Below are 14,363 nucleotides of genomic sequence, written 5' to 3'. Positions count from 1 at the left end.
ATTTCTTTGAGGCACACAACGCTGCACATCCCTGCTGGTACCCTGAAGATCATCTCATGCTGCTTTCAAACAGGACCACACAGGCCAGGGCCAGGTATTGGGATGGATCTAGATCTGCCTCCCATGAGAGGAAGGGATCTTCCATGAGGGGAAAGGCTCCGCTTGTGGAAGGTCCCTCTGCCCACTTTTTGGAGATCCCCCACAGTTCACCCTTTTCAGCAACATCTCCTGACTCGCTGTGTAACATTTTCCGGGGAGGGGGGACGGTGTGGAGGGGCTGCCATGGGAAGGATGGGGCAGGAAAATCCATTCCCACCAGCACAGTTGATGCAGTGTAAATCTGTATCCAACCCACTGTCTTTCGTCTACCTCTTTCAGGAGCACCGCAGCCCGGAATGGCATACTACACGGATCCAGAAGGAGCAATGATGAACCCCATGGCTATGACTTATCATGTCCAACCTAAGTCTCCACAAGTGAACCCAATATACCCGCCTCCGCCCTCCTACTGCAACACCCCACCTCCACCATATGAGCAGGCAGTGAAATCTTCCACATAACCTCTCAGATGCAGCATATGGTGACTTGGACAGGAAGGGTCAGGATCTGCGAGCAGCGGAAGAGGTGTTAGTGCTCCAACATCCTTTGCTCTCCCTCCAATTAGCATTATTCGGGCAGGAGTGGCGGATTTGCAGAAGGGGGTGAACTATCTTCTGACCTCTTCCAAGCAGAAGCAAAAGTCATTTTTGGTGTGCTTTTTATTGGAAGTCTATATTTAAATCCCTTCTGCTTTCCCTTTTAATTTATTCTCTTTGTGGTTCCAAGAGGTACATTAACACATCATGGTGTGGCACAGTATGGTAATAAGCACAAAACCATGTCCGCCAGCCTAAAAGTCCTAGAGCTGGCTGGTTGTGGTATTTTAAATATGAGAAAGACGGGGAGAGACGGCAGAGACATGGCACAAGAGGAAGCCACTGAACCAATTGAAACAAGTAGGATGATGAGCTGTGTTTGTTAATAAAGCTCAGAGAAGTAGGAAGGGACTGGATGAAGCAGACTTGAAGGAACTGTGGTAAGATGACAATGGAATAAGATCCTTCCCTCTGTTTCCCTTGTACAAACATAGGGTGGAATAGGATTGCACCATCTTCACCTTCGGTCCACCCTGCCTTCTTAAACCTGGCTTCATTTTTTTTTCACTGACAATTTGGAGGTGTGTGTGGGCGGTGTTGTTGCCAAGAATAAACATTGTAGTATACTGCTGGTGATGTGAATGTCGTAGCAAACTGCTGATTTTGTGTGGGAAGAAAACTTACTAAGGGCCAGCACTGGCATGCCCAGGTCTAGCAACAAAAAACCTGGTTGCTTAGAAAATACCTCTTACCTAAAGAGAATCTTAAAAATAAAAAAAAAGAGGTTTGGTATTTGCGCTAGGCCCCTTCGCACGACACTCTTTAGGCATACACCGAAAATGTTTTATGTCACTCTTAAAAATGTGAGCGTGACAGGTATACTCACACTGGTGCACTCAGCAGGGAGCCATGATTGGCTGTAGTGGCCTGTTGAGTGTGTACGCTTGCTAACAAACCTGGCCCTTGTGTAATGTGTGAAATGGCCCTTAATTTAGGCTTGATACAGTATCTACTGTATCTAATTTAGATACAGTAATACAATGTTTACTGTATCTCCTCCATATTCTTTTCAGTCTTATATTCATTTTTAACATAGTACAATCTCCTCAAGGTGACTTTTGCCTTTTCTCCTGGTGACTTGTTTATTCAAAATGAACTAAATGTAAGATCAGAGATTTATCAGGCATTGGGGAGTGACTGCACGTTCTCCAGGATATGACGAACACTTCACATAGAAATTAAGACCACTTGAAAATGGCAGCAATAAATCCCCGCTTGAAGAGCTTATTCATCAAAAATGAATAGGAACTCTGTCCTCATTGTTCCGCTTGTGAGAAATGGCCTATATTTGTCTCCTGTTGTTCTGCCCTTGACATTACAAAGACTTACTTGCTCCTACTTCTCAGTCACTTGGTCTGTTGTCATTGCAGAACAGAAGAGATTTTGCAAGGATTGCCAGATTTCCCCTTTAGTGTTATATCTGCTGTTGAACTAGGAGACAAGGTAATGACAATGCCTCTCCCTGGTCCTTTTGTTCACTAGGTAGCAACTGGGTGTGCTAGTTGAGACTGCTTTATAGCAGGCAGAGGAATGGCTTACAAAAGGAAGGGGAGGAAAACCAGGTCCCACTGTTGTGTTTCCCAGTCTTCAGTTAGAGGTAAATGGGGAATCTCCAGGTTGCAATATGCAGAATGTTTAGGGACATTTGTGAGCGAAATGTCCCTGTTTTAGAATATCGTACAGTTACTGTCAAGGGTGTTGAAGACAGTATTCAAAGCAAACTTTGCTTTTAATGCGTTCAGAACCTTTTAATGAACTCAGAGCACATGTCAATTCTACTCTTTTGAAGAAAATAAAGAGTTCTTCACACCTTACATTTTTAGGCATATATCTAGGCTCTCTTAAGCATCTACCTAAAACCTGTAAAGTGCTTTTACCAAACCCATGTAGTTGCCAGTACATGTAATTATACAGGTACTTTCACCAAGAATCCAGAACCAGCTGACTTGTCAGACCCAGGTTAGTCCTGTGTAATGTGTGAAATTGCCCCAAGTCTGTAATCTTAAAGCCAATAATTAGGGAGCAAGTTCCCCTGAACTTAGGACGATTTGCTTCTGAGTAAAATTGTTCAAGAATTGTTCCATTCTTCATGAAAGATGATGTACAAGAAGTAGAGAATGTAACTGTGAAGTCACAGTCAAAGCATGCATTACTAATGAGTATTTGAAGGTAACAGCAACCACTGAATAACTATGGATTGGATCCAGATTTACTGTCGATCAACTGTGCTGACAGAAGTGGACTTCCCCACCCCTTTTCCATGCCACCCCTCGAGCCCCGTGAAAATGCTACACAGAGTCAGCTGATCTTGCTGAATGGGGTGATTTGTGGGGTGCGGGGAGGAGGGAACCCCCCAAATTTGGGCAGAGGGACCTTCTGTGAGTGGAGCCTTTCCATGAGTGGAAGTTCCCTTCCTCTTGCAGAAGGTAGATTCTGGATCCAACCCAAGGCAGATATATTAAAGTGTGTGCGGAGAAGCTTCTGTCAAAAGAGTAGGCTGGACTTAAGTACAGCTCCTGTTCAGAAGAATATTTTGAATGAGGATCATCAGATTTTTCTGTGTCCTTTGGAAATGAGACCAATATTGTTGAGGCCTTCTCCAACACAGAACTGATTGCAACTGGAATTTGACTTCCTAGGTTTTGTGTAACTTCAATTAGATTCTTCCTAAGAGCCACTGAAAGAATGTTGTGACAACAGTGAGCAAACCATAAGCAGCCAAACATCATCAGAATAATTTGGCTCAATGGGAACTTTGGGTATGATCCCGCCAAAATTAAGCACTATTAAGTACCACTGATTTCAGGTAGAGACTTAAGCCTGTGCTAAACATTCTTCCCTTGGCTAGATCACATCCTTCGGTAACATGTACATTTGGATCCAAATTTTGCCCAAAGTAAAGTGAGGTCAACCCATTTAGGAAACAAGTAAGAGGTAAATTTAGGCCATGCAATGTGGCCGTGACTCTCAGATCTACTCTTGTTGTTAACTTCTACATCATACAACATTTGTTCGTGGTTGCCCCCAGGAAGAAATGCAAGGGAGAAGGATTTCAGGTTCAAATGAGAAGTAGCAAATTTGTAATTGTGTAATACCGTGGAGAGCATGGTTCAAAGAGTGTTTTATGAGAGAGGGACGCTATTTGATTTGTGGTACCCAAAATTAGAAAAAGGCTGCAGACCTTGAAATGAATGCAGTGTGCACATTAAATCATCTTTTACCCTATCTTACTAATTGTGCTGTGTTGCTAGTGCTGTGATATTCATAGATCAGATCTGTTTAGGATGCAAAGACACACCACCAGCCAGCCATCATTCCTTAATTTTGTAAACGTTTGTAGTGAGTGATAAATCTCATGTTGTGCCATTGTACATACTGATCCCCGAGTCTGATTTTTTGTGTATTCCTATGGGTGAGATTCTGGATCCATAAATGCTCCATTGCAGCACATGGCATTATTTTTCATCTTTCTTGTATCCTAGTTGGCCATTATGATTTAACTTAAGAGCACAGTTTCAATCTTCAAGTCATAATGAAATTTTGCAAGCATTTTAGAAATGTTGGATGACATCTATTAATTGTTTTTGATTAAAAGCTAGTCTACACAAACTCTGGAACACGTGGCATAATTGTTCCTGGACTGTACATGACTCACATGGAAGACATAACCATGCACATAGAGTATGAGTCTGTCAGGGAGAAGGCTAGACTAGAATGCGTCTCTCTGATACCTCGTTTTTCTCCATGCAGGAAAATGTTTATGTGCAGGCAGGCGGGGTGGCGGTGTTGAGTCTGAAGTGCTGTAGCGCAGGAGTAATTTTACCATATGTAGACTGGTCCCAATAGCTGTTAACACATGAGTGAGTTCCAATCTGAGGTATTACGTCGGCTATGGAAAGTTCCACCTCTTTTGCTTCCCATAAGTCAATAGGCTGTGTGCAGAGACTTCTGTCAGACACAATAGCTGCGTATAGCGGTATCATTTCCCAGAGTGTCAACATCTACATTTAGTCTGAGATTCATAACCCATTTAGTCCAGGGCTGCCATACTGAAATCACTGGGGCCACTTGGGATTAAGTCATATGCACCAGTTAGACTTTCATCTCAGTCCAGAGACTACTTGCAAGCCGGAGCTCCAATATTTGCACCGAGTTCCCCCACCCACCCCCAACTTCCCCAGTCTTTTCTGCAGCAGGTCCGAATCTGCATATGAAGCTATCATGGGTCAACCACGGGTACCTGAGCATGCTGCTGAAACAGACTGAGCAGGAGGAGGAGGAAGAAGAAGCTGCTGTGAGGGCCATACGGGTAGTGATGGTAAGGGGCTTGAGCTTGCTGTCCTGGAATAGCTGCTGTCAAGGCTGTTGCTAACATCTGTAGAACATTGCTCTGCCTTTCCGTCGTGGCACTTCGGTCCACCATTGCTCATTGAAACATGCATGCTTTCACGTAGAGCAGGAGCTACTGACTCCATAGATGTGCATATGACCTATGTGACTTGTGCCTCACGCAGACAGGAGATGATCATTTGGTTTACGCCTCTCCTCCCTGGCATCCAGTTCAATGAAAAACGTGTATGTGTGTTCACCTGACGCTTTGGTGGCGCAAACCAAGTCTTTTGCAAGCTGCACATGATCAGTTCTGCATTTGTTCCTCAAGCATGCCACTCTCTATGCACTAGTCAGTGGTGCATTTCCTTCGGCACCCTCCTCCTGCTCTTTGGTTGTCTCTCACGGAGCAGGTCTCCGCTCCTCCTCTCGTAGCTGCTGCTGCTCTTCAAATGATTCCCCTTCATCTGCTTCAAATTGGTGCTGTCCTGCCACTGTGGGGATGAATCCGGTAAAGGTGAGGTCGCTCTGTTTGGCAATCAGACCAACCAAGTCCTGTTCCAGAAGTGGCATTTCACCCCCCCCCCCCACAAACTCATGGAGGCCTGTAGTTCCCAGCATGACCCCTTCTTGGAGAGAGATGTGCCCGTAGGGCTGGCAGAGCACATCACTAACTCTTTGAGATCTGCTATTGTGTGGAGTGTGAACTACTCCTCCTCTTCCTGGGACAGTTGCCACACGGGGACCCTCGGGAGAACGGTGGGATCTGGCATGTCAGACCTGCAGACCTCCATATCGGCATCCCCAGAGAGCTCAATCTCGGATAGCAGTGTCCTTGGAAAGGAGGCCTAGTCCACTTCACAAACGGTGCAGTCCACATCCAGCACTTGGGGGAGATCCTTTGATGCCCTGTGACTAGTAGGGGCTGGGTTTTTCTGCACCTTTTGAAACCCGTTCGTGCTGGAGGAGTAGGTGAGGCTGCTGGTTCCTGAGGCAGAAGTGGTAGCTTGTTAGGCCAATGGCGATGGGCTCCCAGAGCAGCTGACACACGCTCTGTCTCTCTTTGCCCAAGCACCTTCAACCGAAGTTGCATGAAGCCATTTTTTCTGGGGGTGCAGCATCCAGCATTGGGCACATCTTTAGGCGACTACTACAGTTCTATTTACAAAGGGGGGATGACAGCACGAGGCTTCTCCAAGCATGGGACAGTGGGGAGGGATGCAACATGGGTAGAAAAGAGGAGTTGTTTAGGAGCACTTTGGATCCAGACACAGCTAAACTTGGAAGCACAGCCACCTTCCTGCAAGGTTGTTCGGTGCAGATGAGAGCAGCTTGGCTGCATGCAAAAAACATTACACCACTATTGTGGGAAGCACTTTCCTGGGAAGCGCTGAACCGCAGGAGGGAGCAGGGAGGTGTGCCTGTTGCCTGGCAAGCTTTGATGGCTGGGAAATGCCTAGCGAGATTGCAAGGCAAGCAGAGAGGCTGGCTTTTTTCCACTCTTGCCACAACGACTCTAGTCTTCAGGAATGAGCCATGCACAAGCCACAGGTTCGCATGACCCGGCAGCCCATGGCTTAACTCATGTCCAACAACCCATAGTTTCTCAGCATGGGCTGTTCATGGTTAACAACCCTCGCTTAAACATCGTGCTGGGTTCACATAACACAACAGCCCATAATGACAAGCCACCGTGGCTTGTTTTATCATGGGTTGTCATATAGCGTGAGCCAGGTCACTGGGTTGGATCCAGCTTTAATCATTCTTAGAACAGACCCATTGAAATTAATGAGACTTAAGTTAGCCAGACCTGTTGTATTGATTTCAGTGGGTCTAAAGCATGACAACATGTGGGCCAGTCAACATGCACATATTTGCATGCACCAAAAGGTGACTAAGGGTGCAATCCTATGGCCATTAGACAGTGTCTAGACGGCCGTAGGACTTTTCAGTTTCTGGGAACTGAGCTCGGAGCCAAGGTTCCCAGAAACCTCACTCCCTGCCCCCTCTCCTGCTGCCTCATAGGTGGCGCAGTTTGTCCCTGGCTCTGCACTTATGAGTGCAGCACAGAGCAGGTGAAAAGGGGGGATTCCTGGGGCTGGGGAGGGGAGGAGACAGCAGAAGTGTCTACGACACTTCCTATGCACCATCTGGCCTCCCGCTCCGCTCTGACACACCCCAGCTAGACAGCTGAAATCAGCTGTCTAGCCACAAATGCAGGGTGGCTGGAGCACAGAGGGAGGACCTAACTATCCCCATAGGATTGTGCCCTTAATTGCAAATGTGAATGAGCTACCAGGGACAGAACTTCCATATCATCCAAAATCAACTCCAGTTCAAGATCCATTGTTGAATTTCCAACACAGGTAGTTGGGACATTTAGATGGGCATCATCAAAAGTTGCATAATCAAGTGGTGAGAGGTTAAAGTGATTATTACATATTGGACAGTGCTTGAAGTATAGTCCCCACCAGTCCCCCTACCTTTAGTGACGGACCCCTTAGCTATTGTTTTAGGAGGTTATGGAGGAGGTAATAATTTGGCCAAAACCTTGGGGAGTCCTTGAGCAGGGCTTGTGGATTTCGTTAAGTGCCCCCCCCCACTTCAGAATTCAACCCCTGATCCCAGCCCATCTACTTCTCTGTTTGTATCAAAGTTCCACTAAATGGCTCAGTGTGGAGTTGAGCAATTGTCCAGTCAAACTTCCCACCTTCCTGTACAACAGGCATGCAGAACCTCTTTCAAACTGAGAACCAAATTCCATTTAAGCGAAGCTCTCGGAGGGGCAGGGGCAGGGCAAAGGCAAAAGGGACAGGGTCAAAAACAAAGAATACTGGCATATTTTAGTTTAAAGTTGCCTGCCACTAAGCCTTAGAAGAAGCATTTCAGCCAGTTAAAATGGGGGTGGGGAACTGCAGGAAAGCTGGAAAAACACCAAATGATTGGGGGAAAGAGTGCAGGGGCAGGGGAAGGAGGTGTGGCCTTCTCGGGAACTCTGGAGGGCAGGATTTGGCCACAGGCTCTGCATCCCCGCTCTACAAGATGATCGTATATATTTTCTAAAATAGCATAACTTCAGAACTGTGTATACACTAGTTGACTGATAAACGCAATTTCTCTTCCAATGCTCTGGGTTCTATGGTGTTAGCAGATAAGTGTTGTTCAACCATTTTATACTATTCAGTGAGTTAAAGGACTGGACATTTTCTTTCATTGTCGGTTAGAACCTATATTTACAGTCAACTTTGATGCTGTACATTGAAATTCAGCTTAGCATGAAGTATCCCCTCTGCCTCGCCCCGCAATCTGGTTGTTTCTTACGTTATTGTTGATGGATCACACCACCCCTTATAATGAAGTCAAACTGCTGTTCTAGTGAAATTGGTCATCAATTGGAAAAAGAAGCAAAGTTGTGAATAACTACATCAGTTACTTTGTGACTGCTTGCATGCTTTAGTTCAGCTACTTTCTGCTTTGTTCATCTGAGGTGGTGGTTGGTTTTTCTTTTTTTTAAGAAATAAAACTTTTTCATAGTATTCTTAAAAGCCAGGTATATTTTAATAGGGTTCTATTTACTGGGTTGACCTAGATTTAGGTAGTGTGCAACTGGGCTGGCAGAACCAGATTTCCACACCCCTTCCTCCCATAGCAGCCTATCCATCCCCCTGAAAATGCCCCCTGAAAAAGAGGATCGGGGGGCGCTGCTGAATGTGGGGGGGATACCCAAAAATCAGGCAGAGGCGCCTTCTGTGAGCAGAGCCCTTCCATCCATGGAAGACAGAACCAGGATTCGGCCTCCTGTGCACAGAAAACTGAGGTGGGTGCGCATATAGATCACTTTGGTTGCCCACCATAGGTGGAGGCTATGTGTGTGCACACAGATAAGTTTGCTCATGTGCACAGCTTACTAACATGCACAATATAACAGAGGAGCCATTAATTCATGTGTGATTTTAGCTCTGTGTGGGCATCCTGATCCCTCGCACAATTAGAATTGTGCAAGAGAGAGCAGGGATGAGCACGCTGGCATGCCTACACTGAAGCACCACTCCCCTCCGTGAGTTGGAGAGTGAATGTCTGCAGCAAAGTGCCTGTTCTGCGAATGTAGGTTCCCCACACAAGTTAGAACCCGGATCTTCCAGGGAGGATGACTAGGGTGGCAACAGCACTGTTTGGCCCAGTTCTCTATCAAGCACAATACAAGGGGCAGGTTATAATACTCGAATCCATTAACCTAATCCATAGGTTAATGGATTTTATGAGTCAGAAAGATCACATCGGGGGATTTCCCACTTCATGGAAGCAAAGGGTCCATCTCATGAGTTAATACTCAAATGCATAGACTGCTTGTGTGAGCAGTTCCTCACCTTACACCAAGTAGTGTCTGAACTGAATGCAAGGAAGTGCTAGTGCCTTTACAACACAGGACGCTGAAAAGGGCCATGTAGGATGCATTCAGAAGACAGATCCAGTGAATTCAGGGGGACGTGATCAGCATCTTGATGCAAATGTACAGCAGGATGAGCACCTGCCTGCCAAATTCCAATGGGAGCATCACGTATGTGCTGGAGCCAGAATGAACAGCCTTTCCTGCCACCTAAAAATAACATGCTGTTTCTAGACCATCCTCCACCCGTTATGATCTCAAAGCCCATCACATCTTAATTAGCCAAATTCTAATCGATGTGTCTGGAATGGCAGCTAAGCGCCAGCAGCACATCGGGTAATGAAGGCTTGTCGCAAATGGAGGCTTCGTTAATATTTTGCCTTTGCCTCACCTTTATAGACAGCAACGTACCTCTTTGAATTAGCTGTCAAGCCTGAAATAATTCATGCACCTTTGCCAAGGAGGAGAGCGCCTTCAGGGCAAGGATGCTAACAGGATCTTGTGAACCAATTGGCAGGCATGAAGCTACGATTGCTAATGAGACCTGTCATAACACAACTCTTTGTCTTGGGTTATTGTCACGTCTCAATTCTGTTATCTAGCTTCCATTATCAAAGGGTCATGACAATGGAATGGGGCCCCATGTGTCATCCTATTCACCCACACCCCAGGCAACAACCTTCATTAACAGAAGCATCATCCCCTCCACCAAAATTAACCCACATTATCCATAATTCAATTATGGGCAGAACATGTGTTTCTTTTCAATTAAGAGCATGTAAGCAATAGGACCGGTTGCAGGATTTTATTGTAAAGCAATGGCTGGAACTGCTGTTGAAAAGAGCAGGAAAAATCCCTCCTAGTGTGAGTGTTTCAGACAAAGCAGCAGCACCCATTTTACAACTTCAGTGTTTCAACTGGGGGGTGGGGGAATAGGAACCTGAAACCTAAAGGACGTATCTCTAAATCGATATTCAGGGATTCAGCCAGGGATTTGGTGAGCCGATCTTCATAATCAATGCTTTCAATGTTACCCCTAGAGGGCATCCCCAAGACAGAACTAAGCTTAATTTCAAGACTCTTTGAACAGCTTTAGCATTTGGATTTAGACCGGACACATACATTTTCTATTGGGTGTGTACACCAATGCTACAAAATGGTTTAAAATCAGTCTAACTTTTGGGACTTTCTGGGAGGAACACTGGCTTTGTGAGTGTGCTGAGGATTGTCTCTTAAAACAGTCGTCCCCCAAATCCCTTCAATTAGGGCAGAGCAGGGGCAAAGTGAGATGGCAGCAGACCTGATCTAGATTTCTAGTGCAGGTATCCACAGTCCACAGATGTAGTTATCACTCAAGAATTTTACAGGTTGTGTGTCGTTGCATCTAGCACTCAAGACAATTGGTGAGTCGTGATTTTAAGATGTATGAATGTGCTCCCATGCACATCCCCTTCTAATATAAATGACTGTGCCATGAGTTTGAAGCAGCTCTTGGAGAAATTGTCTTAGACTAGAGCAGCCTTCCCCAACCTGGTACACTCTAGATAATTTTGAACTTCAGTTCCCATCAGCCCCAGCCAACGTGGCCAATACTAAGGAATGCTGGGACTTGTAATCCAAAGAATATCCGGAGGACACCAGATGGGGAAGGATGGGCCAGAGCCTGAGACAGTATTTATTATAACAAAAACTAATTTGTCTGGATAATTTTCTGATAAATAACTATCCATTAACTAAAAAGTAAGTCTCAGTAAATTCAGTGGGTCTTAGGGCTTCTCGACAGGAGTGATTTATTGTATGCTTGTGACTGGCCACTCATGGAAGTTTGCGGGTCCTTTACACGATGTCATCAACCTCCAGGATGTCTCCTGCGCTTTCCCCCAGTTATCCCACTTTCAAAAAGAATAAGTTGTATTAAACCTTAATTGCACAATATTGGCAGTGTGCAAAGCTGTCATAGAACTATAATTCAACCACTAGATGACGCTATTTCATTGAACATGTAATCCATTGCGGAGAAAGGAAATTTTCAATTCCACATCACATGCTCACTCTCTAAAGGAGCCCATTGTAATCCTGCAAAGAAAATGGAAGCAGAAATTCCTGGTAAAGTTGCAAGCTTTTAGCCTGGTGTAGAAATGCTCTTAATTCCATATAACTTGCTTAGGACTAAGCTACAAACATACTGAGGATTTTAAAAGGAATGAGTTAAGTTGGGTTTAGTCAACATGCTGGCATTTACTCTACTCAACTCTAGCCATTTCCTAGTGGTAGTCTTAACGATTTTAATCACATCTGTCACGAGATCAAACTTCTTTTGCACAAATGCCTTTTCATGGTAAGGCTACAATTCTACGCATACTTACTTGAGAGCAAGTCTCCCTGAACTCAGTAGGACTTACTTCCAAGTAAACCATGCAATAGATCAGGCTAGAAGCTCGCAGCCACATGTTACAAATGATAATAATTGGGATCTCCTCCCTCATGTTAATATGTCATCATGCTGCCAATGTCCATGGCCCCACCGGCCAATGTGGAACCGGAGTGATGATAAAGTCACAGCATGTGTAAGAGAACTTACACAGAGCTGCCACTTTTGATGGCAATAGCTGCCCTGTGTCATATGTAACATGCAGTTTCAGCCTAATGCTCTCCGGAATTTCTTGTTAACCAGCAGGTAGAAAATAACTGTTCAGAACACTTCCATATTTAGCTAAATTTATTTATTTTTTTGGAAAACAATCTGAACAGCAAAACGTTGTGATACCCAATCCTCACCCCCGCCCCCAATTCACCATCCCTTCTTACAAAAGGCTCCCATATACTCTGAGAGGCCGTCCTTTTTCCGTTAAGACTAAAAACACTTCAACAGCCATCACAAAATCAGAACATATTTGATAACAACCTTTAAACATCTCATTTTGAAAGTGGGGTTCATTTCTCCACTCACAGCGACTGGAAGCCGTTGGGTTTCTTTTGAGCCAAACCTCTCCCATTAAAAGGGACAACCTGTGATGCACACCTTAATTTTTGTTCATATGCAAAACAGACGAATGCAAAAAAAGGAAGAGTAACACCCTACTTGTTGAGAACTTTGGGCACGAGAATGACACATTCACTGTGTAGCTCTTTAACAGAAGAATACCAAAGAAAACTTGGGATTTCAGAGGATGGAACAATAAAAATGAGATTGCCTAAGTCACCCACCAGGGACACCTGTAGTTTTGTTGTTAATTGGAACAGGGTACTGCGGCCCCTTTTGAGAAGCTTTAAACAGCAGCAGCGAGCCATATAATTTCCTGTAGACCAGTGGTGGCAACTTGTGGGCCTCCAGCTATATAGTTGGGACTGCAACTCCCATCCGCCCGAGCCAGCGCAGCCACTGGTGAGGAATTGTGGGAGTCGCAATGCAACAACATCTCGAGGGCCATGCATTGCCCGCCCCTGCACCTTCCCTTAACGGCTGGGCTGAGCCTGCCATTGCTGCTTACGTGAGGTTCTGCCTACTTTTGTCAGTATAATACAAGAATGCTGAAGGGGTGGTTTTCCTCCTGAAAAAAGGATACAATTACCATCATGGCCAAGCCATAGCAAGCTGAAAAACAGAGGAGAGCAGTCTGCTGCGGGTTTACACGGTGCCCCCTTCCGGCATTAAAAGGGTCGTTTTCAAAAAGCGCTTACAATTTCCAAAAATGAAAACTGGTCTCATAAAAAGAGGGGGGGCACTGCACGCTGATATTGTGAAGACCCAGAAGAAAGTGAGGAGACACTGAGAGAGAGAGAGAGAGAGAGAGAGAGAGAGCGCTACTCTATTCAACTTTAATTGTGCACAAAACATAAGGGCACAATCGCGTCCCACCGATTTCATAGAATGAAATGGGATGTTAGTGCTTTCCTTTGGATGGACTGAAAGCTTTAAAAGAGAGGGAAACAACAACAACTTTGGGCATAATTCAGACAGAAGTTGAGTGCTTCTAAGTCCTACTGATTTCAGTGGGAGAGATTTAGGCACATGCTTAACTTTTTCATGGAAATCAATGGAGCTTTAAAGTGCTTCACGTGACTGGATTTCTAAGACCCTTGAAGTCTTAGAAAAAAAAAAAGTTCAATGACCTGAAAGTTGCAAGCCTGGAAGATCAGCCAACTTGATCCTCAAATGTCCAGCTGCAGAAAGAGAGATGTGCTGTCAGTACAGTCATGCACAGAAAAAACAACAGGACTGGATGTCACAGAACGGTTTTTCAGCTTTTCAACGAACAACAGAAAAAGGTCATACTTTACAGAAAACACCAAGGAACATGCAAACACTCGAAAGACCTGAAGAGACAACTGTGAAAACCAGAATGGGAGAGTCCCAACAAATTTAAGATTGCTCTTTGCCACAGCTAAAAGCATCTCTTTAAATGAAATATCGAGGTGTGGTATTCTCTTGTTCATGCGGTAGTGATACAGGTAGTCCTTTGGAGAACAGGTGAGCAAGCGTTCACTCTTTGCTTAGACTCCATCATCGGTTCAGTATTCTTTAGGCACTAAGCAGCCTTGTTGCTTTTGGCATCATCTTCAGTTACTACTTAGCTGCTGTACTCCTCTTTGTCTTCTTTCCTTTGAGGAGCGAGTTCGAATGCTGGGAAGCGGGACTTCTCAGGGACTAATATGTCAGAGAGGAAGTGAATAGCTCCTGCCATACCTGAAACAGACAAATCAAATCCAAGTTCAAAAGCCTACAAAAGCAGAAGCAATCTTGAAATACGGATCCTTTGTCCATGACCTTATGCTGACATAGAACTGTAAGGAATCCCCTGGAACAGCCATGCATATTAAGTGCACACACACATGAAGTTACCAGTCCACAAGGAAAGAAAAAATTCTTCCCATCTGCTATCACACAGCAGCACAGTGCTTCCGAACACAACGCAGCATTAAGATCTGTCAGCCTTCCCCAGCCTGGTGCC

At 45.0% G+C, this 14,363-nt stretch overlaps 2 protein-coding genes across 7 annotated transcripts in view; one reads left to right on the top strand and one right to left on the bottom strand.

Moving 5' to 3' along the window:
* The window catches only part of VOPP1 (VOPP1 WW domain binding protein), a 112,180-nt gene extending 107,876 nt beyond the window's left edge, over positions 1–4,304 (top strand). For all 4 annotated transcript variants that reach the window (XM_084857783.1, XM_084857784.1, XM_084857786.1 and 1 more), the window contains one exon: positions 379–4,304. In XM_084857783.1, the coding sequence (XP_084713909.1) occupies positions 379–560 (182 nt within the window). In that variant the 3' untranslated portion in view covers positions 561–4,304. The remainder of the gene's footprint in view (positions 1–378) is intronic.
* A 7,810-nt stretch (positions 4,305–12,114) lies between these two features.
* LANCL2 (LanC like glutathione S-transferase 2) overlaps positions 12,115–14,363 on the bottom strand; it is a 35,275-nt gene continuing 33,026 nt past the window's right edge. The window contains exons 9-10 of one of the 3 annotated variants that reach the window (XR_014792270.1): positions 12,826–14,098; positions 12,123–12,765 (exon numbers count right to left, since the gene is read on the bottom strand). Coding sequence is in view for 1 of the 3 variants with exons in the window: in XM_084857772.1 (XP_084713898.1) it covers positions 13,983–14,098 (116 nt within the window). In the remaining 2 variants the exon portion in view is untranslated. Of the gene's footprint in view, positions 14,099–14,363 lie in introns of all 3 variants that reach the window. The other 2 variants (XM_084857772.1, XM_084857773.1) reach the window with 2 other exon arrangements.

The sequence above is a fragment of the Heloderma suspectum genome, chromosome 5, assembly GCF_057233095.1.
Source record: "Heloderma suspectum isolate Gila_16-S chromosome 5, 16-S_ref, whole genome shotgun sequence".
NCBI lineage: Eukaryota > Metazoa > Chordata > Lepidosauria > Squamata > Helodermatidae > Heloderma > Heloderma suspectum.
This window is presented reverse-complemented; position numbering and strand designations above follow the sequence as displayed.